This window comes from Acartia tonsa, chromosome 1 (assembly GCF_053477335.1).
Source record: "Acartia tonsa isolate MP-2025a chromosome 1, ASM5347733v1, whole genome shotgun sequence".
NCBI classification, from domain to species: domain Eukaryota; kingdom Metazoa; phylum Arthropoda; class Copepoda; order Calanoida; family Acartiidae; genus Acartia; species Acartia tonsa.
In genome coordinates, this window is record NC_137260.1 from 37,934,950 (window position 1) to 37,960,302 (window position 25,353).

General features: G+C 30.8%; 1 protein-coding gene across 4 annotated transcripts in view; it reads left to right on the forward strand.

Moving 5' to 3' along the window:
- Nucleotides 1-254: 254 nt before the first annotated feature.
- Nucleotides 255-25,353, forward strand: part of bma (SCY1-like protein bma) — a 63,451-nt gene continuing 38,352 nt past the window's right edge. For all 4 annotated transcript variants that reach the window (XM_080160398.1, XM_080160378.1, XM_080160386.1 and 1 more), the window contains exons 1-10: nucleotides 255-361; nucleotides 6,814-6,910; nucleotides 17,461-17,547; nucleotides 18,030-18,089; nucleotides 19,296-19,395; nucleotides 21,364-21,458; nucleotides 22,108-22,157; nucleotides 23,320-23,480; nucleotides 24,118-24,221; nucleotides 25,250-25,291. In XM_080160398.1, coding sequence (XP_080016524.1) covers nucleotides 270-361; nucleotides 6,814-6,910; nucleotides 17,461-17,547; nucleotides 18,030-18,089; nucleotides 19,296-19,395; nucleotides 21,364-21,458; nucleotides 22,108-22,157; nucleotides 23,320-23,480; nucleotides 24,118-24,221; nucleotides 25,250-25,291 — 888 coding nt within the window. In that variant the 5' untranslated portion in view covers nucleotides 255-269. The remainder of the gene's footprint in view (nucleotides 362-6,813; nucleotides 6,911-17,460; nucleotides 17,548-18,029; nucleotides 18,090-19,295; nucleotides 19,396-21,363; nucleotides 21,459-22,107; nucleotides 22,158-23,319; nucleotides 23,481-24,117; nucleotides 24,222-25,249; nucleotides 25,292-25,353) is intronic.

Here is a 25,353-nt window from a genome sequence, read left to right on the forward strand (position 1 = left end):
TTCTTTTAAGGAAAGCATCTTTAGTTTTAGCAAGACTTAAACTTTTCTAACAATTACTATACCTATTCATTGTAAGTGTGTTAGTTTATCTGTTTGTCCAAGAGTTTTTTCAGGGAAGCTTTTTTTATCCAAAAAATTTTTTGGCTTTTCTTTAAAAGGCTAGGTGAACTACACCCTAAAGAAATCCAACATTTTAGAACAAAAACTTGTCCAATAAAGTATAGATGTCTAAAAAAAATATTTTTTTCAGAAATCTAAAAATAAAATGCATGGTATCTAATTCTAGTTCAGTTCTTGAAAGCGCCATGTTTGGAAAGACAAAGTCTGGGCTCAGGCTTGTGGACGCAAACCCAATTTCTCAGTAAGTTCCAGGGATCCAAAGGGATAAGATAATTGCCTATAAATTAATGTACATCCACAAATGATTACACACAAAATTACCCCTTCTGTAGATTAAAATTAGTGGTTGAAACGATGGAACACTCACTTTAGAAAATGTTACTTTTTAAGTAAATTTTGTATAAAAATTTTGAACACATAGTTTTAGGCAGCGGGGATCCTTCGTAGCTGCCAGCCGTCGGTAGTCGGTAGGAAAGCTGCGCCGGATTATCACAAAATTTTGATATGTTATGTAGCCATGTTAGATAAGCTTAAACTAGGATAAGTTTAAAATTTTTAGTAAAAAATTGACATTTAAAGATAGCTGGAGACCTGGAATATCATACCTGGAACCTATATTTCATATTGTTTTGTACAACTATATATTATATTTTTAGACACTAAAGTTAAACAAAATATTTGTACATATTACATTAGTTCTAATTGCAAATCCATGTTATTCCATGCCATTTTTCAGTACAAAAATAATTCAAGGCTAAAATTCATGAGAATTTTCTTAGGTATCTTACTGTTAAAGACCTTTTCGTCGATGGTTTTTATTGCTTGTTAAAGCAATTTGTACTGCCCTACGGTAAAATGCTCTGCTACTTTTATTGATTCGTTCTAGATTTTATTATCTGTTGGTGTACAGTTACGTAATTCCAACCAAAATAATCTCAAAATTGTACAAAAGGATTTGATACAAAATATATAATGATAAATCTACACTGAGAGCTTATTCAGGGAGAAAGGAGTAGGACATTTTTTTCATAATAATATGACATTTGTGACTTTTGTAATGGTTTCAAAGTTTAATTTTTCTAGGCACAAAATGTTTTTTTTCACGAGTTTCGAACTCATTGCCTACCTGGCCGGGAAACTACAATAATTGTTCTACGTTATACGTTACAATCGCAAGTATTTGATGGCGAAAATATTTAAATCTAAGATTCTTTTCTTGTATTTCTGCTACATAAGTACTTACAAAGTATTTTAAATTAAACAAGAATTGCAACTTCCAAAAATATAAATCTATTTACGATAACTATTCAAATTAATGTACTTTTTCAGCAGCAAAATCTGAGTAGCGTCTTCTGTATAAATTTGAAAAAATCATAATCGAACACAATTTTGAAGAAAAAAAATGTAATACCTATTTTGATCAATTGCGGATTTAACATCTCACGTATAAAATGATAAAAATTCTATTTCCTCCCATGATATTAAAATTCAATGGTAATATAAAATTCAACTATTTCCTTTCCCCCCAGACAAATTTTTAAACATTATTTTAATTGAAATAAAATACTACTTTAAATTAATGCAAATTTCATAGTATTATCCCTAAAATATTTTTAAAATAAAGAGTACTTAAAGTACAGTGCAGTTGTTAAATTTAAATATTTAATTTGGTGTAAAGGGTCTTTCAAGATAAGTGAATTTTTAAAATAATTTTGCATAGAAAAACAACAATTATATTTGGAAAGCCTGTAATATAACATTTTTGTCTAAAGTATTAAAAAATGCCTTTTTCGTTACAAAATAGCAGTCACACCCATTCGATTTGTCCAATTTTTCTTCAAAGCTATACATGAAATTGTTTTTGATGTCGACTTCAAGACAGCCTAAGGTACCTTGAACGTCGCTTTAGGATATATAGTGTGTTGAGTTTTAATTTTAAAATATTTTCATTCATATTCTAGGATAATCCAGATTTCTCGCATGTCAGTAATAGGTTCATTAGATCGGTTTTTTTCGAACTTCCGACATTTTTAATGGATAAATAACAAAATTTTATATGGATGTGGACAGGGGCGTCCAATTTTTTTTTGGGGGGGTGATTCGGTTTTTGGGGGGGGGGTAAAATGGCGCGCGAAGCGCGCCGCGAATTTTTTTTTACCCCCCCAAAATTTTTACCCCAGGGGTAAAATTTGCTTGGGGGGGGTAATTACCCCCCCTGAAATCTGTTGGCAGGGGTAAAATTTGTTTACCCCCCCCCAAAAATTTACCCCCGGGGTAAAATTTTCGGAGGGGTAATTTAAATTTTATTAAAAATTTAGTATTAAAAATGCGCGCGAAGCGCGCAAAAATTTTTTTTGTTAGAGATTTTTTATCTTGGGGGGGGGTATTTAGTATTTACACCCCCAAAATTATTTAGGGGGGGTAAATACCCCCTCCTAAATGGTTGGGGATGCCTACGGCACCCCCAGGGTAGGGGTAAATTTTAAATGGGGGGGTAAAATGAAAAAAATTTTGGGGGTACCCCCAAATTCGTTTGGGGGGGGGGGTAATCGCCCCATTACCCCCCCCCCCCTTGGACGTCTATGGTTGTGGACAGTTTTGAGGAATTTTTTAATTTTTATAAGTGAATTTTTGTATTTATTGTTTTTAAAAGAGTCCATTTCTCTTGAAAGACTCTGTATATTTATACACACACATATATGTATATGCATGCAAGCCCACTTAATAGTCATAACCCACAAATATGAGATGAATAGGAGTTACAATATTAATAAATGATATAGTATCATTACATATAAATCAATAATAAATCTTACCTCAGGTTATATTAAAGACTTCTTTGAGTCACATATTTTTTTTTGTTTTGAAAAAAGGCCAATCGCTAAATAGTTATAGTTTAAAATGAATACGAACCCTATTGTATTGATTCTAAAGTGCAATGTTCTTTCGAGTTTATACCTCATTGTTAAAGGAATCCTAATGCATCGCGACAGGAAATTTGACATTGCAGTCAGAGCTTTGCAGACCAATTAACACTCTTATGAATGTGAAAACAATTGTACAGTTCAATAATTACTTATTATATTATAAAACTACTTCAGTCCAAATTAAGCACTAAAAATAAACTTTAACAAATAACTTTTTGTAAAATATATAATTGTATGAATGTATTTGCTTTCAGGACATTGCAAATTTTAGCACGTTCTAGAAACAATTACAAAGTAAAAACTATTCTTTGAATTTGTAAGATCTGTAACTAGATACATTTATATAAAGCACTTAAAATGTATTTATTAATTGGTTCTTTGGGGACCAACCTTATTATTGACAGACCTTTATATGGGGTTATTCAGATATATTATTTCAAGTAGACAATTGAAAAACATAGCAAATTATTATAAAACTTTTTTTTATCAACCTGAATCTCCATGTGTTTGATTGTCTCAACATTAAAAGGGGCTGTTGTTTTAAAAACCTAAGCTTTTCTATAATTAGGGTATGTCCGTCCGTCCGAGACGGATAGCTTTTTTAGTTAATTTAGGCATGTTAGAATTGTCATATCGATTTCAAACTTTCCATGGTGATTCCTGTAGTAGTTAGGTACGATTTAAAAAGCATAGCAACTCTATAATCATTACCTACCAGAATGTCCGTACGTCTATTATAAATTTGTTGATTTTTCTACTTTTTTAACAACAAATTTTTATGTGATCTAATTATCTGATTGATCTGATTTTTAATATATAGATTCATGGGACAACAAAGTACAATATTATAAGCAAAGCAACTCTATAATCAAGTCCTAAAAATGTATGTAAGTATGTCCATAAACATTATCCTGTATCAAGCAGTTTTTCAACAAATTTACTTACAATTTTGCATCGACTCTTATACATGTATATTCTGATTATTCAGAACTGACACTATACAAGTGTTAATGTCCGTTTGTCCAACCGTTTCAGTGCTTCGCTTTTATGGATGTTGTCATTCTTGTTTACATTAAATATCAAGTCTGGCTCCTAAGTATTATTTTAATTTTATTTACCTAACAATTAAGTTTTGCCATTCAATTGATATTAAGTAAATATTACAAGTGCAGCAGCAGAGTGTGTTAGCTTTCTTACCCAATTGTCGTCAATTTAGGTTGCTAACATGGCCAGTTCGTCTATCCAGTAGGATGGAAGGGAATGTGGTAAAGGGGGAGGATATAAAAGATCCTTATTTTAGCCAGCTACAAGTTTTACTTTATTAGAGTATATGGTAATCTGGTGTAAGATCCAAGTGATAATATTATTATTATTATTATTTGATTCTTTATTTGTCTTTATCATTTACTTACAAAGATTACATTAAAAGTATAACAATATTAATTTAAAACTCATTTAAAATATTCAAGTTGGGTAAAAATTGTTTATGTACAGATATATAAAAGAATAGCATTTCAAAATTACATTGGTTAAATAAAAAAGATTTTTACAATCTGTGACATTCCCTTCGTTCAGTCATATTTTAATTCCTTAATGGATCACATTTAAGGTGTGATTGGCAGACTGAATAAAGAAAGGAGGGGCAGGAACAGTTTTATTAAGAGCAGAATGCACACGGTTGGTTTTTTATTAAATGAATAAGTTAGGGTACAATGTTTGGCACTTTCGATATAAGTAAATGATAATAAAAAACCCATAGAATGTGATAATAACTTCAGAAAAATCGAAGAAAATAGTTTTCATACTTAATTAACGTTTTTAAGTTTTTCTTCAAAAAGTTTAGATAAGATGCCTTTAAAAGTCGTCTATGATTTTGTCAGGGATAAAAATGTAACTTTAAAATAAGAATTACAACATATTTTTTCAATTAGTACAAAGTAAAATTTTGAACATTTTATTGATCAGTATATTTTTTAAAATGTGAAGTAGAAACCTGAATATTTTATCATGAAAATTGTGTTATGATTTGATTGTCTGCTAGATTACAAGAAAAAAGATACTGACAGTACTTGTTGGTTCTTTAAAAAAAATTAGGTAGATTTCTTTCAGAACCCCTCTTTTTGCAACGTTATTTCAATAGAACAGAGCCGTAGTCTTAGTGTACTCAATATCTAGACAGCCAACCATTGTTTTAGAATTGTTCAATGTTTTTAACTTCTGATAAAAACAGAATTAATGGTATTTTTGTAAATATTATACCTCTAAGAAATGGCTATACTTCCCAATCATATGTTGTGTGATATTTAAGAGGAATTATTTTGATATAATGTCATTAAAATATTCGTTGAAAAAAGTGCTATTCTAGCTTATACTTTACATTTTAATGTGTATGATAATTCAAATAAAAGATAATGAAGATTTATATTATATTTAATTGTTATAATTATAAAGAAAAACCTGGAATCAGTAAAAAACTGACTTTATTTTATTGACGTAGGGAAAATTTTGTCAAATATTTGAATAAAAAAACAATATAACACAAAATAAATTATTTTTAATATAGTCACAAAAAGGCTTAATGAGTTTAGGAAATATTTCATTCACTAATCATGTCATTTTAACTCCATTACACATAATACAGTGTAAAAAGATGTTCTCGTTTTAATTTTAAGTAATTTCAAATGCATTTTAATACCTTTTAATGATTTATTTTTTGAAACATCTTTTTATAAAATGTTATTGATTTTTGAAGTTATATGTTAAAATGTTTTTAAATTTTTTTAACATTTTGTTTTAAATGTAGAAAATTGGTAATTCTAAACATTCAAAAAATGATTTTATCAAATTTTCATCACTTAAATTGCATGTTTGATGAAATTTTCAACTGATAATTCAAGAAAAATCGTTTAAGTTTTATTATATTTTACTTTGAAATGTTAAAAAAATATATTATTGTCAAAAATGTGGAAGTTATACTTTCCTCAAAAAAAGACCTAAAACATGCAAATTAACACATGTAATGAGATTTTTTTTCTTTCAGGTTTAATTTTAAGTAATTATTGATATTTTTTGTAAAAAGGATTTTATATAAAAAGTTTTAAAACTCGAGTTATGTAGTGGTTCTAAAAAAGGTTGCGAATTTATGCAATTTTCTTGCAAAAAAAATTTTCTAGGATTTTAAAAATAGCAAAGGGTGTTATTAGACGTACTTACAGATACAATTGCTAAGTCATTTTGGCCAAACACTAAAATAAAGTTTTGACATCTGAGGGTCCAACCGTGTGCACTAACACTGTTAAGTACAAGGGTCGCCAGAGGATGAATTAAGGATAATTTTCGACTGGTCCCTTACCTTACTATTGCCCCTATAACTCAAGTCACAGATCCTGGGCAGGGACAGTTTTATTAAGAGCAGAATGCTCTAACATTGTTAGGTACAAGGGTCGCCAGAGGATAATTTTCGACTGGTCCCTCACCTTGGTATTGCCCCTATAACTCAAGTCACAGATCCTGTGGTATTCCCCTAGCCCAGTCATCAATAAAGCCTCCAAAAAAATAGTGTATCACATATAAGATGTGTTTAGCAGACTGAATTAAGATGAGAGGGTAGGGACAGGTATTCTGATAATAGACAGCTCTGACCCTGTTAGGTTTAAGAGTCGCCAGAGGATCATTATCGACTGGTCCCTTACCTAGGTATTTACCCTGTATAGCATACTTGAGCTGACAAGTGATAATAAATCCATTAACTTTCATATATATTTAGGCATTATATGGTGGGTAGACAACTGACAAGTGCAGCTCCAGAATGTGAACCTCCAGTATGGAAAATTTACGACGCTGTCTCAAAAACTGATGGAAAGGTAGAAAATTTCAAATTATTTATATCAGGGATAAGGGATAGGAAACCTGGCCATAAATTAGGTCTCGGCCTGGTTTTGAAAGGGATCATGCAACTTTTACCATTTGCCTAATTTAATGACCTTACTGGCGGACGGCTCATATTGGCTACCGCTCTAAACCAATAGTGTTCTGTGATTTGGGCTTGTTTTGTATCAACCAATCACCAATTGGCGGAGCCAATTGGTGATTGGTTGATACAAAACAAGCCCAAATCACAGATGGCGGAAATTTTAGAAGCAGACAATCTAGAAAAAATAATGATTTTGTCTGCTACGAAAAAATAAATATAAATGGTGTTAGATCACATTAGTTTAATTATTAAATCTGCTTAGAGTTAAACATTAAAAAAGGGCCACATAGAAAAAACAAAAATAACGGGATTATTTTTTTGGAAAGAAGGTAGCTACGAATTTTCATTTGGTAGTTTATAAATTAGATGTTGTATTTTGAATTTTAAAAATTTAGTACGGAGTTGATACAACACCTTCACCCTAATTTTTGTACAATACATCAACACAGTACAGATATATCATTACATTATATCCAGTATAGTATCCAAAGAACTTGATAGAATGTTACCCGAGTGCATATTTATTTATTTATTTTGAATTTAATTAGCAATGAAATTTTCAAATAAAATTTTTACTCATTAATAAAAATGCAAATAATACAAACTAAAATCTGTCTGAGGGAAACCCAACGATAGCTTTCTGACAGTTCAAATTACCAAAGTAAAAGATAAAAAATTTTGGGAGAGAAAAAACTTCATTTTAACTAAAGCCATTAATATATAGGTTTATAAAAAGTTATGTTTTTTACTTTAAACTAGCTACCTGAATTTGATTCTATACTTTATCTACACACACACACACAGCTTTTTCATTAGCATTTTATACGAACCACTGCGCTATCCCAAAACTGGTTTATTAGGCTAGAAATAGGCCTAGGCTTGAAATAGGCCTGAAATAATATTTTCCTACGTTTCCCATCCCTTATCCCTGATTTATATAGAATCTTATTTTGTTATAAGCCTGTAGTGTCAAGGTCGCATTATAGTTTATTATTAAATGTAAAAAACAAAGGATTGTTTTGTATATGAAAACAATACCACTTAATACCAACAGTAATTAAATTATTTTTAAAAACAGTATTTCGCTAACGGCTGAACCAATAAGGTTCTATACAGTAAAGCTTCCAACGGGTCAAGAGAAGGTTAATAACCATTTTGAGTACAAAGCGAAATCGCTTCTATAGAAAATAACCCCTCCCCCCCAAACAAACAAAAAAATAATTTTTCTTGTCAAAAAATATAGGGTCTACTTCTAACCCCCTTTTCTTCTGTGTACCTAGAGGCCTCCAAGGGTATAGCCGCTAGTCTAAAATATGACAAATAAAATAAATTAGACAATATATTTTCTAATAAAAGACAAAAATAAATATATTACAAAATAAATAAAACCCAGGGACACATTATTTTTAATTCAGTTACACACACACATACACTCACACAAACACACACACGCACACCCATACACTTTGTACATACACAAAAACATTACACAAATTGTTTTATCGAAGCAATTTATTTTCTAACCCATAAATCGGAAACTCAATAATTGTTACAAGAAAAGTATTAATACAAAAACATTTTAGGGTGTGCATTCACTGGCGCATATCATCACTTTCGAATAAGAGACTGGATGTCTTAACCTGTTCCCAACCTATTCAGTAAACGGATTATAATTTGTTTAGGCTGAGGTAATAAGCGCTTAGAAGAAACAGTAATCTGCCTGATTCCGTTCGCTAAGATCTAGTAAACTGCTCATCCAGTTTTTAAAGTTTTTCCAGGAATTTGTACAATAGACCTGGAAACTTTCAATGTTTTTAAAAAATATAATGGATTTTACACTTGGTGACATACCCCCACCTGGATCCCTTGAGGCTAAGAGACACACACTAGCAAAAAAAATAAATTTACAGTTGTTTTTGATGATAAGTTTAAAAGGAAGAAAAAGGGACATTTTGTGGGGTTATAATGAATTTCAATATATGTGCGGAAGTGAGAGAATACCGCATTTTAGATTTTTAAAAGCGAAGCTTTTCTATAATTAGGGTCGGTCCGTCCGTCCGTACGTCCGTCCGTCCGTCCGTACGTCCGTCCGAGATAGATAGCTTTTATTCGTTAATTTAGGCATGTTAGAATTGTCCTATCGATTTCAAACTTTGCATGATGATTCCTGTAGTAGTTGGGTACGATTTAGAAAGCGTAGCAACTCTATAATCATTACCAGAATGTCCGTACGTCCATTTTAAACAAGTTGATTTTTCTACTTTTTTAACAACAAATTTTCAAGTGTTTTAATTATCCGTTTGATCTGATTTTTGGTATATTGATATAACAATATTATAAGCGAAGCAACTCTATAATCAAGTTCAAAAATGTAAGTATGTCTATAAACATTATCCTGTTTTTAAACAGTTTTTCAACAAATTTACCTACAATTTTGATTCGACATTTATACATTTATGTTCCGATTTTTCAGTTCAGATACTATACAAGTGTTAATGTCCGTTTGTCCCACCGTTTCAGTGCTTCGCTTTTATGGATGTTGTCATCCTTGTTCTAAGGATAAAATACAGAATACAAATTCTTTCCTTTATAATTCTCTTCCTTATGGAGCACAGAGCTTATACAGATAGAAATATGATATTCCTTGCAGAATTGAATATCATTTATCTTTACGGGATCCTACACAAACAATAGAGATTATATAAGTTTAGAGTGTTAATAATATTTTTACAATTTTTTACGTTTTTTTCTGTTAAAAAAATGTAATATATTCACAAGTAGTGTGACTCAACAGTTTTTTTTATCAAACAAACACCAGATATTTTTGGAGTGGGGGGTTTAGCACCCCTTTACACCCCCAGCCTTGAATGCCATTGCTTGGAACAAACAAATTGTTTGAAACAATCAAGACAAATGTAAAAGTAAAGTTTTTTTTAATCGAGCCCATAATCAACCCTCTTTAGAGTTATGAAATAATATATACATATACCCTGATGCATGCAGATCAAAATATAACATTTTTAAAAAAGAATTTTTTAAAGTTTTGAAACTTAATAATCTAACATTTTCTTATATAGAAAGTATTACATAAACTTTATTGGGTGGTGTGTGGTAAAAAATTCAAGTTTTTCACTAAACTTTAGTGAACTTGTAAATTTTTAAACTTTGGATGACGCAAGCTTGAATGAATTCTAAAATTTATATTTAAATAATTAAGATGCACAAACTTTATTTTTTTTTCAGATTCTAATAGAATCAAATACTTTGGGATCAGTAATATTTGACATAAAATCACTTCGGATCAGTAATATTTGACATAATATCATTTAACATAAATTCATTTCACATAAAACATTTGACATAAAATCACTTCACATAAAGGTACATTTGACATAAAAACATTTGCCATAAAGGTACATTTGCCATAAAGGTACACTTCACATAAAAACGTTTCACATAAAGGTACATTTGACATAAAGGTACATATGATATAAAGGTACATTTGACATAAAGGTACACTTGGCATAAAGGTACATTTGACATAAAGGTACACTTGGCATAAAACGTTTCACATAAAGATACATTTCAAAGTCTACCCGAGGTTGTCATTTTTTTCCCCGAGCATGGCAACCGGTGAACAGAATCTCAGTTCTGCACCACAAGCCTCGCACAACTGAAGTTCCCAAGTCTATACAGTCATATTTATATGAAAATATTTTTAGAAGATTTTTGAATTTTTTTTTGAAGATTTTCCATTTTTTTTAAAGATTTTTATTTGTTATTAAAAGAAAATCTTCAAAAAAAATTCAAAAATCTTCTAAAAATATTTTCATATAAATATGACTGTATAGACATGGGAACTTCAGTCGTGCGAGGCTTGTGGTGCAGAACTGAGATTCTGTTCACCGGTTGCCATGCTCGGGGTACCTTTATGTGAAATGTACCTTTATGTCAAGTGTACCTTTATGTGAAATGTACCTTTATGTCAAATGTACCTTTATGTCAAATGTACCTTTATGTCAAGTTTACCATTATATATATGAAATGTATCTTTATGCCAAATGTACCTTTATGCCAAATGAGTTTATGTGAAACGTTTTTATGTCAAATGTACCTTTATGTCAAATGAGTTTATGTCAAATGATACTTTATGTCAAATGTTTTATGTGAAATGAATTTATGTGAAGTGATTTTATGTCAAATATTACTGATCCAATCACTTCACATAAATTCATTTCACATAAAACATTTCACATAAAGTATCATTTGACATAAACTCATTTCACATAAAGGTACACTTTACATAAAAACGTTTCACATAAACTCATTTCACATAAAGGTACATTTAACATAAAGGTACATTTGACATAAAGGTACATTTGACATAAAGGTACACTTCACATAAAGGTACATTTCACATAAAGGTACGTTTGACATAAAGGTACATTTCACATAAAGGTACATTTGACATAAAGGTACACTTCACATAAAGTTACATTTCACATAAAGGTACACTTCACATAAAGATACATTTCACATGAGATACATTTCACATAAAACCATTTCACATAAAGGTATATTTGGCATAAAGATACACTTCACATAAAAAAAAATGTATATTTTACATATGGATAAACTACACAAAAAAACGTTTCACACAAAGGTACATTTCACATAAAGATACATTTGGCATAAAGGTACATTTCTCATAAAGGTACATTTGACATAAAGGCACATTTCCCATAAAGGTACATTTGACATAAAGGTACATTTCTCATATAAACATTTGACATATATTTTACAAAAAAAAAAGGTTTCATATAAAGATATATTTAACATAAAGGCACATTAAAAAAGTACATTTCCAATAAAAACATTTCACATAAACATTAAGGTACATTCCATTGCAAAAAAAGTGATCTTTGGTTTATTTAAATGTCCATTTATTTAGCAATTTTCAAGAATGTCAAGCGTGGGAAAATTTTTAGAATGTGGGAACCATTTATTTTGATTTAAATGGTACATATGATTTTCATTTAAATTCATTTTTTGGACCCGTGAGAAATTTTTTTTAACGTGAGAACTATTTAATTTTCATTGAATTTCATTTTTTGGAAGTGTGGGAAAAAACGGGAGAAAAAATATGTTTTAGTATAAAGAAATGTTCTATCAGTTTCAAACCTTTTTCATTCGATAGATCATACTAACTTTGGAAAAACTGTCAGACCGATTTTTGAAATTCAATCTGTGAAAAAAGATATTCAAGTTTTAATTTTTTGTTCTGAAAATATTATTTTACATGTATTGACGCCATCTTGGATTATGATAAATTTTTTTTGTTAGAAGATTTTTTTTCTAAAATATTTTTAAAAAATTAACTTTTTACAATAAAAAAATCTTTGAACTTAAATTGACCAATAATTCAAAGATTTTTTCTCTTTGATTTGGAAGATATTTTATGATTTTTATTTTTAATGTCAAATAAAAACACAACAGTGAAAAAAATGAAAATTAAATGAAAAAACGTTTTATGATTTTATTCAAGAAATTATTTGCTAACATCACCTTTTTGTTGCAATAGAATGTTATTTAAAATAAAAGTACTCTTCAAATGAAAATAAAATTGACATAAAGGTACATTTCATATAATCACATAAAATCATGTTTTTTTCTTCAAAATATTTTCAATGAAAAAAAACTTCCAAATTTAAGAATGAAAATCTGTTAAACGTACTTTTTTGTACTGGTACCCAAAGTTTTATGATGGTACCCAAAGTTATATACTGGTTTCCAAAGTTTTATACTTGTACCCAAAGTTTTATACTGGTACCCAAAGTTTTTACTGGTACCCAAAGTTTTATACTGTTACTCATGACAAATTTATGTGAAATGTATCTTTATGTGAATTCATTTTCATTCACATAAAGATACATTTCACATAAATTTGTCTTAAAACTCAGAAATAGATTTCAAGTCTTAGAGGACCTAAATGACGAGACTGAGATCACATGGACTTCAATTAAAGAAAACTTTCAATCTACTGCTAAGGAAATCCTAGGACACAAGAAACCAGAGAAAAAGGACTGGATCTCTGAAGAAACATGGATCAAAATAGAAGAGAGAAAGAAGCTCAAAAACAAAATCCATAATGCTCAACATTTGGCTGACATGAGCAATTTAAAAGCTGAATATACTGCTAAAGACAAAGAAGTCAAAAAGTGCACAAGGAAAGACAAGAGAGATTACATTGACAATCTGGCTGAAAAGGCCCAGAGAGCAGCTGACTTTGGTAACATGAAAACAGTATACAACATAACCAAGCAATTAAGTGGCAAATATAGCAAAAAGAGTGGTGAAACTATCAAGGCTAAAGATGGTAAATTACTCACTACAGAAAAAGAAATTGCTGAAAGGTGGAAATCACATTTTGAAGAAGTGTTGAACAGACCTGAACCAGAAATTACTGCTGAACCAGAACCAGAACATGAAATAGACATAGATATAAGACCACCAACTATTCAAGAAGTTAAAGCTGCTATACATAGCCTAAAGAATGACAAAGCACCAGGACCTGACTTGATAACTGCCGAAATGCTTAAGGCAGACATAGATCTTTCTGCTAGGACTCTAACTGATCTTTTTGATAAAATTTGGAGGCAAGAAAAGATACCAACGGACTGGTCTAAAGGTATAATCATAAAACTACCTAAGAAGGGAGATTTGAACAATTGTGATAATTGGAGAGGAATTATGCTGCTTTCTATCCCAAGCAAGGTCCTATGTAAAGTTATTTTAAACAGAATTGATGAGAAAATTGACAATAAACGGAGAGAAGAACAAGCTGGATTCCGTGCTGGAAGGGGCTGTGTTGACCAAATTTTCACCCTTAGGACAGTTATTGAACAATGTGTTGAATTTAACAAGCCACTTCACGTAAATTTTGTTGATTTCTCTAAGGCCTTTGACTCCATACACAGACAAACACTCTGGAAAATACTAAGAAGTTATGGTATACCAGAAAAGATGATAATTATGATAACTAAATTTTATGACAACTTCCAAGCCTGTGTTTCAGTTGGAAACAATAAGACATCTGATTTCTTTAAAATAAGCACTGGAGTTAGACAGGGATGCATTTTATCACCTATTCTATTTATATTGGTCATTGACTGGGTGATGAAGAAAACCACAGAGGACAAAAAACGTGGTCTCCAGCTGGGCATACCAGGACACCTAGAAGATCTGGACTTTGCTGATGACCTGGCACTGATTTCAGAAACAATTAAACATCTACAAGCTAAGACAGATAGACTAGTCAAATATGCAGGACAAGTCGGGCTCTTTGTTAATGTCAAGAAGACTGAAATTATGAATATACCTACAAACCCTGATCAAACTATAACAATAAATGGTGAACAATTGAAACAAAGCAACAAATTCACCTATCTGGGGAGTGTTATCAGCAGTGAAAATGGCTCAAAAGCTGATATTAAAACCAGGATTGATAAGGCTAGGGTTGCTTTCAACAGTCTACACAACGTTTGGAATTCAAAGAAACTTGCTCTGAAAACAAAAATCAGACTTTACAACAGTAATGTGAAATCAGTTCTTCTCTATGGAGCGGAATGCTCGAGAACTGTGAAAACTGAAACAAATCAACTTAATGCATTTCACAATAGCTGCCTAAGAAGAATTTGCAAAATATTCTGGCCAAACAAAATATCAAACCTTGAGCTGTATGCTAAGACCAAGTGCAATAGTATTGAAGCAGAAGTGAAATATAAAAGACTAAAGTGGCTAGGACATGTGCTCAGAATGGAACAAAATAGGTTTCCTAAAAAGTGCTTAAAATGGAACCCTACCACTGGTAAACGTAATCGGGGACAACCAAAAATGACCTGGAGGCGGAGCACTGAAAAGGACCTCTTTAATTTGGAATTAACATGGGGAGAAGCTGAGAAACTTGCCAAAGACAGCAGGAATTCATGGAGGAACAAGGTGTCCGTATTCTCTGGCCTTCACAGTCAAAAAGAGAGATGCGTCTGATGATGATGATCTTTATGTGAAACGTTTTTATGTGAAAAATTCTATAATGAGAAAATTTTTTTATATGAAATGTATCTTTATGTGAAATGTACCTTTATGCCAAGTGTACCTGTATGTCAAATGTACCTTTATGTCAAGTGTACCTTTATATCAAATGTACCTTTATGTCAAACATACCTTTATGTCAAATGTACCTTTATATCAAATGTTTCTTTATGTGAAACGTTTTTATGTGAAGCGTTTATACTGGTACCCAAAGTTTTACACTGGTATCCAAAATTTTATCCTGTACCCAAAATTTTATTCTGGTACCTAAAGTTTTATACTGGTACCCAAAGTTTTTACTGGTACCCAAAATTTTTACTGGTACCCAAAGTTTTATACTGGTACCCTACCCATGACAAATGTTTTCATGACAAATTTATTTGAAATGTATATTTATGTGAAATGTTTTTATGTGAAAAATTCTTTAATGAGAAAATTTTTATGTGAAATGTATCTTTATGTGAAATGTACCTTTATGTAAAGTGTACCCTTATGTGAAATGTACCTTTATGTGAAATGTACCTTTATGCCAAGTGTACCTTTATGTCAAATGTACCTTTATGTCAAGTGTACCTTTATGTCAAATGTACCTTTATGTCAATCGTACCTTTATGTCAAATGTACCTTTATATCATATGTACCCTTATGTCAAATGTACCTTTATGTGAAACGTTTTTATGTGAAGTGTACCTTTATGGCAAATATACCTTTATGTCAAATGTTTTTATATCAAATGTACCTTTATGTGAAGTGATTTTATGGCAAATGTTTTATGTGAAATGAATTTATGCCAAATGATATTATGTCAAATATTACTGATCCAATACTTTGAAATAACTTTAAAATAAAGAAATTCTGTGTAATTATTTATAGCTTGACATGACGTGATAATAAAGTTTCATATTAATATCAGAGTTAAGCTTGGAGGATTTGAGAAATTCAATGAATGCTCAGCAAAATCAGTATAGAATTTTCTTTAAAGTGAAAAGTCTATACAAGTTACTTGGTAATAAAATATTTTGTAATGGATAAAATGGATATTTTCATTATTTTCTTTTTTATTCATTGGGTAAGTAAAAAGTTGGTGTTTAGTTTAAAAAGAACAAGTATTGTTCTGAGTGATTGTCATTTCTTTGAATTTACCTCCCAATCAAGTCTAGGCCTTTTCCCAACAGATTAATTTGAAAAGAAGAGGGAGGGAAACAGGAAATGTGGAAAAAATACAAAGTTATGCCAAAGTCTAGGGAGAGCAAAGTAGGCAATGTGAGTTTTTTAGATGGTTTGAAAACTTTTAGGATATTTTTTTGCCTTACCCATGGGGAAGGCGCTAACACCTAGGTCTACCCTTCACTCAATTAAACCTGATTTAGACTAAGCAAATAATACAATTATTTTTGCTTCTACACCTCTACCCCATAATTTAATTATTTTTTTAAGTGATGGGGAGTTTTAAAGCACAGAAAGGTACTTTGTTCACATATATAATTATATAGTTCTAAGTTACCTTAAATCATAAAAAGACTAACTTTTGAATGAAAAATCTTCTTGATGTAATAATCCTATAAGATTAGCATGTAAATCATATCCTTTTTATTATCTATGATTTTCTATCACTCACAATGTATGCCAATTAATGAGCCATTTGTGATGAAAATAAGATCCCTCTAGACAATTAGTAACATTCAATTTTATCTGCTGATATATTTACGATTTGTACACCTTCGGTATTCTATATACAAGAAAGTAAATTTTCAAAGCTCCTATTAAAAAAAGTCAGTTGCATTTTTCTTAAAATTTTCAAACAATAAGCATATACACAATTCATAAAAACTTATTTTAAACTTCAACACTTTTATTTCTTGTCATCCAAGTGTTCATAGGATATGAAATATGATTTATGTATAAGAGGATAAACCTTTAACCTGATTAATTCAAATGAAAAATGTATGTTTAGTACATGCATACTTTTTGATTCCACGATTTTTGACATTTTGTTTTTGTAAATATCAACAGTTTTCTTAATATGATATTTAATCATTGTATAAGGAAAAAAAATCTCATGCTATTTTGTATTATTATTCTAGATTAGTTAAATTGTAATATGTCATGCACTATGTAACATAATATTGATATTTATGCTAATAATTATTTGCTTTTGTATAATTAAATATTTTTTTGTGTATCCTATAAATAAAACTTGTTTCTAGATTAAATCAAATAATTATCTTGAGTTTAGGCGAACAAGCTATTTTTATTTTGTTCTCCATGGACCATGATGGTGCTACCCTACAGCTGAATCTCATTTTTTTATGAACTCTTGACTCTCTAAAACTTTGACCTGTATTTTAGGAGGTGAGTATTCATGTGTACGAGAAGAAGGGATGTGACAGAGTCGGCAGGGGAAGGAGACGAGAAGCAATAGCTGAACTTTTAAAGGTAGGTTTTGTTCCAATAAATCTCTAGAAAACCAAATGATTTACTTTAGTCAAACTGTCCTAAATCGAATCAATTTTGATGACACACAGAAAACTGTCCCGAATTTGTATTAATTTTGAGGAACAAGACTCCAGTTACGTCGTATTTTTCTTTCCCGAAAAAGGGAAGAGGGAAAGAAAAAAAGGGAAGGGGAAAAGAAAAAAGAGATGGGAGAAAAGGGGGTTTTCCCCATCTCTTTTGAAGAGATTTTCTTCCCCCCTTCCTTTTTTCGGGAAAGAAAAATATGACGTCACTGGAGTCTTGTTCCTCAAAATTAATACAAATTCGGGACAGTTTTCTGTGTGTCAATTTTGATATACATCTTTCGATTAGAATTATGTGTGAGTAAGTAGTATTCAATTACTAAATTTTCAAAATAAAAAATTATGTTTTAATATAAGCTTCAAACTTCATAGAAATAATCACTTTAATTAATTTTACAGGAGGGAGTGAACAGATTGGTACAACATTCAGCACCGAGAATGTTACAAGTTGTGCATGGGGTAAGCTCAGTAAAATTATCTTTAATTTTTCTGTTTTAATTCAATGAAGAAAATAACATGTTTTTCAATTGAGGAATTGTTAATAGAATTGTTTTTCGAAACAGCGTATAGTGTCCAATAAAAAATGACGTCATACAATACGAATTACCAATGATAGGCCAGTATAAATTGTAATTTACTGACCAATGGCCTATCATTGGTCATTTGTATTGTATGATACAATTGGATACCAAACGCTGTTTCTTACTTTTTGTTTTAAAATGAAAATATAGATCAAAAGATCTGATAAATACAGTGACTAAAGACAAAAATAGATTTATAGAAAATACAGAAGTTGCTAACCAAAATAAGAGAAATTGTGGATAAGAGTAAAACAAGGATGACAACATCCATAAAAGCGAAGCACTGAAACGGTAGGACAAACGGACATTAATACTTGTATAGTGTCTGAACTGAATAATCAGAATATAAAAGTATAAGATTCGAAGCAAAATTGTAAGTAAATTTGTTAAAAAACTGCTTGATACAGGATAATGTTTATGGACATACTTACATCTTTAGGGCTTGATTATAGAGTTGCTTTGCTTAAAATATTGTTCTTTGTTGTCCCAGGAATCAATATACCAAATATCAGATCAAACGGATAATTAGATCATATAAAAATTCGTTGTTAAAAAAGTAGAAAAATCAACATGTTTAAAATGGACGTACGGACATTCTGGTAATGATTATAGAGTTGCTACGCTTTCTAAATTGTACCTAACTATTACAGGAATTACCATGCAAAATTTGAAATCGATAGGACAATTCTAACATGCTTAAATTAACGAATAAAAGCTATTTAAAAAAGTAAAAAAATCAACATGTTTAAAATGGACGTACGGACATTTGGGTAATGATTATAGAGTTGCTACGCTTTCTAAATCGTACCTAACTACTACAGAAATCACCATGCAAAGTTTGAAATCGATAGGACAATTCTAACATGCTTAAATTAACGAATAAAAGCTAACTATCTCGGACGGACGGACGGACGGACGGACGGACGGACGGACGGACGGACCGACCCTAATTATAGAAAAGCTTCGCTTTTAAAAAGTACATTAAAAATATCCAAATACTCTTGCTTTATAATATAACAAAGTAAGGTTTCTGTCACCAAGTTCATAAAACTTAAATTTTAAACAAATATTTTTCTTTTTTTAGACCGAGGAAAATTCAGAGAGTCTAGCCTTTGCTTCGGAGAGGATAATTGGAAGTCTTTCAACCATTCTAGCTTCACAGAATATTTCTGATTCATCACAGGGTATACATTATTTATATTTTTCCTCTAACAGTAACAAAATTATAACACAGGGAATCAAAAAAAAAAACATTAAATTGTGAGAAATATTCTTGTTAGCCAAGATATAAAGGAATACACAACTGCTAAGAAATTTGACAAGATTTGACCTATTATCCTTCTAGCTACAAAAACTAGTTGTTGTTTGACACAGGATACAGATTTAATGTATATTATTGTATGTCGCAATTTCAAATTATGTTCAAAAGTAGCGAAACTCTTAATAAACCAATAGTAGCGAAATTGAGAAATCTATATATTTAAAGGATTTAAAGAAGTAAAATTCAGTGCTTTGCAAAATTTTATCAATTATGACAATGATTATTAATAGTTTTGAAATATGATTTCAGTCGGTTTTTAATACCAGCTTGAAAACAAAATTAAATGTACTTTTCTTATTCTTTTCAATTTTTTTAAAGAGAAAATTCAGTGAAAAAAGTAAATTTAAACTAAATCAAAAATTACGTTTAGATTTTTAGAAATTGTCATGTAATTGTATACTATACTATTGGCATAGAAACAGAATATTTAACCCATGTTTAAAAAAAACAACATATCTAGTATTCTATTTTAAACATTTAAGAATTAATCGGATTAAAAATTAATCAGAAAAAATAAAAAGATAAGATTTTGTATTTCTCAAAAAAGTAATTTTCCAATAAAACAACAATTTTAAAAGCGAAGCTTAAAAATAGCAAATATTAACAAACATATATAGGAACAACGCTTCGCTTATAACATTATGCTTATCGTCCAAGGAATCAAACTTGAAAAATCAAGTGAATAGGACATTCTCGAAAAAAAACTAAACACCATTATATCCATTTAAAGTGTTGGAGCGCTTTCTAAATATTTCAGGAATTAGCATGCCAAGTTTTAAATTCTTTCGACTATTCTAACGAAGAGCTCTTAAAGCAAAGTAACTTTTACCTATCATATATGTTTTGACCAGTTATGGTTGCGCTGTCTATGGACATAACTGTCTTTGTGTAGTTTACTTTTTCAAAAAAATTGTCTAAAACTTTTCTGAAGAATGTTTACTTAGCAACAAAATGATTTAAATTTAATTCCATGTTTATCTTTTAATTTGGAAAAATTAAAAGTAAAGTACCATCTAACATTTTAATCCAAGATTATGATATAATATATACATTTCTAATCCGTTTAATTTGTTAAATAATAAGCATAGCAACAACCAGATAACGATGTTGAAAAACAGTAAATTGTAATATAGTAAAAACAAGGTTGACAACATCCATAAAAGCGAAGCACTGAAACGGTAGGACATTAACACTTATATAGTGTCAGAACTGAATAAACAGAATATAAATGTATAAGTGTCGAAGCAAAATTGTAAGTAAATTTATTGAAAAACTGCTTGATACAGGATAATGTTTATGGACATACTTACATTTTCAGGACGTGGTTATAAAGTTGCTACGCTTATAACAATATACTTTGTTTTCCCAGTAATTAACATACCAAAAATCAGATCAATCGGATGATATGACTAGATCATATAAAATTTAGTTGTTAAAAAAGTAAAAAAATCAACATGTTTAAAACGGACGTACGGGCATTCTTGTAATGATTATAGAGTTGCTACGCTTTCTAAATCGTACCTAACTACTAAAGGAATCACCATGCAAAGTTTGAAATCGATAGGACAATTCTAAAATGCCTAAATTAACGAAAATAGCTATCCATCTGTGACGGACCGACCCTAATTATAAAAAAGCTTCGCTTCTAAAAATTTACACAACGATGATGATGTTTTTTACAGTAAAGCTTTTAGAACCAAAAAAATATTTCTTTTCAAAGATCAAGTAAAAATTAGCTGCGTTAAAATTGTTCTTATCTGAGGTGGTATAATTTTTTTTATCTGAAACATTTCGCTTTCTGAACATATTAATCATCCTTATTTTCTTATAGGATCAGAGAAATTACAAGTTAATGGTAGTGGGGAGCTGTATCAATATGTTTCTTACAGTTTCATTGATTTTGAATACAGATATGGACTGTGCCAGGTTAGTAGCCACGCCTAACCCGCGACCGTAGTTCAACACATAGTGCATCCGCTCGTCGTCGGGGAAGTGATAGGTTCGATTCTCGGCTTAAGAACGCGTCATAACTCAAGACGTTAAAAATGGTTCCTTCTGCTACCATGTTTGGTGCGCGACATTAATAGTCAGAGTATGGGGAATGCCATGGACCATGGCGTTTGAGTGTCATGGAAAGCATCCCCGCCTGAATGAGGTAATTCATGAGGTAGTAGCAATGCTTCTCTTTTGTTCATCCGTTTTTCTGATCGTCCAGCATGGAAAATTATTTCAAGTCACTTTTTACGACAAAATTATCTAAAGTATTGTAATATTTTAATAAATAATCAGTAATAAAAAAACCTTAAAAACCATATTACAAGATCCTTACATCCACTATTTTCTCTTTTTTCAACAGAATTTTTGTATCTTATTTCATTTTATTTTGCACTTTTGTAATACAATTATAAGCAAAAACGAGTAACAAGATTTATTCTTTTATGGGAATAAGGTATAACCAACCAATAATATAAAATACCTTAGTAATGCAAAAAGTAGATCTTCGCATGAAACTTTGTTGGTCTACAAAAAAATATTTTGCATTCAGTGAATGACTCATTTAAATTTTGTATTCTAGATATCAGAGGCATTGCTGTACCTACATGCAAGCTGTCAATTTGTTCATAGGTAAATCAACAAATTTTTTAAAGTTTGATTTTCCTTATTATTTACCTTTTTTCATTACTCAAGCTCAATCATAACGATGCTTATGTATAATTTGTATATATGGTACATAAATTGGTATAAGCGGTGTCTATAATACGATTCGATGAATAAGGATTTTTCTCGTATTCATTCGAATCCGGTGGATAGGAACCGGTTCTCATCCATACGAAAAAACTATGTCTAGCATCGTATTATATCCAGTTTTCTACGAATATAGAAATGTACAATCATAAGATTAAAACCAGTTTTTTTAGCCCGTGCCTTCGGCATCTCGGGGCTAAAAAAACTAGTTTTAATCTTATAATTGTACATTCTATATCCGCGGAAAGCCGTTTATAATACGATGCGAGAAATAACTATTATATTTCTTATCATGACTTCAAATTTAATTTATTTCCACTGGATATAATCTGGTTCTTAAATACGATTAAAAAACAGCATTTAGCATAGTTTTATGTATAAATTTCGCGAAAATAAAGGTCAAATTCGCAGGGTCAATCCATTTTTGTTGCCTAAAAAAAACTGTCAATAAAAGCATAGAGAAAGTTTTAAATTTCTAAAGCTTCTCCATGATTAATTTTGCTCTTACGGTTTTAATAATTCCATTAAAACCAATTGTGCATATCAAATATCCATTAAAACTGAATATACATATAATGCAATATTTGTGTAAGAAAATTTATATTTATTAAAATTCCATAGAATAAAATTTTACAAACAAAATTTTAATTATAAAATTTTTGCTCAAAATATTTTATAATATGTCTGTTAGATAAAGATTATAAAATATCATAAAGTCTTTTCTCGTTTTCATTCGAGTTAGGTGGAAAGGAACCGGTTCTCATCCATACGAAAAAACTATGACTAGCATTGTATTATATCCAGCTTTCTACGAATATAAAAATGTACAAGCATAAGATTAAAAGCAATTTTTTTAGCCCGTGACTTCGGCACCTCGGGGCTAAAAAACTGGTTTTAATCTTATAATTGTACATTCTATATCCACGGAAAGCTGTTTATAATACGATGCGAGAAATAACTATTCATGTGTTTATTCATTGTTAATTATTTGCGTTTAAATATCATATTTAGAAAAAAAACATAATTTGATAATCCTTACTAGAAACGTGTGTCCGAGTACAATATTTGTAACAAAGCGTGGCACCTGGAAACTTGGAGGACTCGAACATGCAGCCGCCATTGGCCACCATGATTCTGAGGTTCTCTGCCAAGCGTGGACAACAAAAATGCCCAAAGCAGCGCAGCCTAACCTTAATTATACAGGTGATAAAGACAACAATTAAGTTAAGACATATATTACTTTGAAGTCGGCTGTGAAAAAAAGTGGCTTCGAAAAAGAGAGAATTTTTAGTGATTTTTTCACATATATATCCTTACATAAAAGTGATAGGATCTGTGTCTGTTTGTATGTACTAAACTCCACATCCCCTTTAGAGGCCTTTAGGGGCAGAGCTGCTAGTTAGAAATAAAGAAAGATAGAAGAAATGTAAATATATGGTAAAATGATAATATATCAACATACATGTCCAATGGCCTATTTTTCTTATTGGTCACAACGTTATCACGATCACCAATTGCAATATTTTACTAGTGACGCTACTCCATAAGTTTTTGTGTTTTAAACATATAAAAATAGTAAAAACTAGAAAAATACAATAGTTTCAAATAAAGGGGTTCTCAAAGCTCCACTCTGTTCGGCTAATGTGTGTTAAACCGTATATGACGAACTAATTAAGACGTCGGCAATAAGTACATCTTGTCCGTGACCGTTTATTTTGCTTATAATTTCAAAAGCTTCCTTATTTATTAACTTAATCGTTCTTGTTTTCTTTATCACGTTCCTGCCCTGTATTTCTAGTGGCGCAGCTCCTCTATAACTAGTTTATTTTCATTTTTTTAGCCCCCGAGGTTCAGCACAAGTCATGCTACAGTAGTCGCAGTGATATGTACAGTCTCGGTATGGTCTTTGTAGCATGCTTCAATGATGGTCAACCTATTATACAGGTAGGAAGATGGATAGATAGATATGTACAGTCTCGGTATGGTCTTTGTAGCATGCTTCAATGATGGTCAACCTATTATACAGGTAGGTAGATGGACAGATAGATATGTAATTGTACAGTCTCGGCATGGTCTTTGTAGCATGCTTCAATGATGGTCAACCTATTATACAGGTAGGTAGATGGATAGATAGATATGTACAGTCTCGGCATGGTCTTTGTAGCATGCTTCAATGATGGTCAACCTATTATACAGGTAGGAAGATGGATAGATAGATATGTACAGTCTCGGTATGGTCTTTGTCGCATGCTTCAATGATGGTCAACCTATCATACAGGTAGGTAGATGGATAGATTTATATGCACAGTCTCGGTATGGTCTTTGTCGCATGCTTCAATGATGGTCAACCTATTATACAGGTAGATAGGTGGATAGATAGATTTACAGTCGGAAACAAGACAGATTGATTTGTCGCATGCTTCAATGATGGTCAACCTATTATACAGGTAGGTAGATGGATAGATATATATGTACAGTCTCGGCATGGTCTTTGTAGCATGCTTCAATGATGGTCAACCTATTATACAGGTAGGTAGATGGATAGATAGATATGTACAGTCTCGGCATGGTCTTTGTAGCATGCTTCAATGATGGTCAACCTATTATACAGGTAGACAGATGGATAGATAGATATACAGTCGGAAACAAGGCGGACATACTTAAAGGAAAATTTAGACATAGAGACAAAGTGACAGATTGAAATACAGAAAAATAGACTTAGAGACAATCAAAGACAAATAAATATACAGACATACAGACAACCAGACAAATAGATCTAAAGATCTACTGAAAGGAAGACAGAGAGATAGATAAACAGATTAACAGAGAGATGGTTATACGGACAGACAGAGTTGAAAATATACATATGTATATAAAAATATTAAAGAATGACAGGCAAGCTAATAAAACAAATACTAAACAATTCAGACAAATATCAGTTTTAAAAAATATTGCAACTATTTTATGTTCAGGCTAGCCACAGCACAAATACCTACTTTAAGCTGGCGGGCCAGGTATAATCATATTTTATTGATAAATTGGTCGATTAGAGGTATTTAACACACCCATTATGATT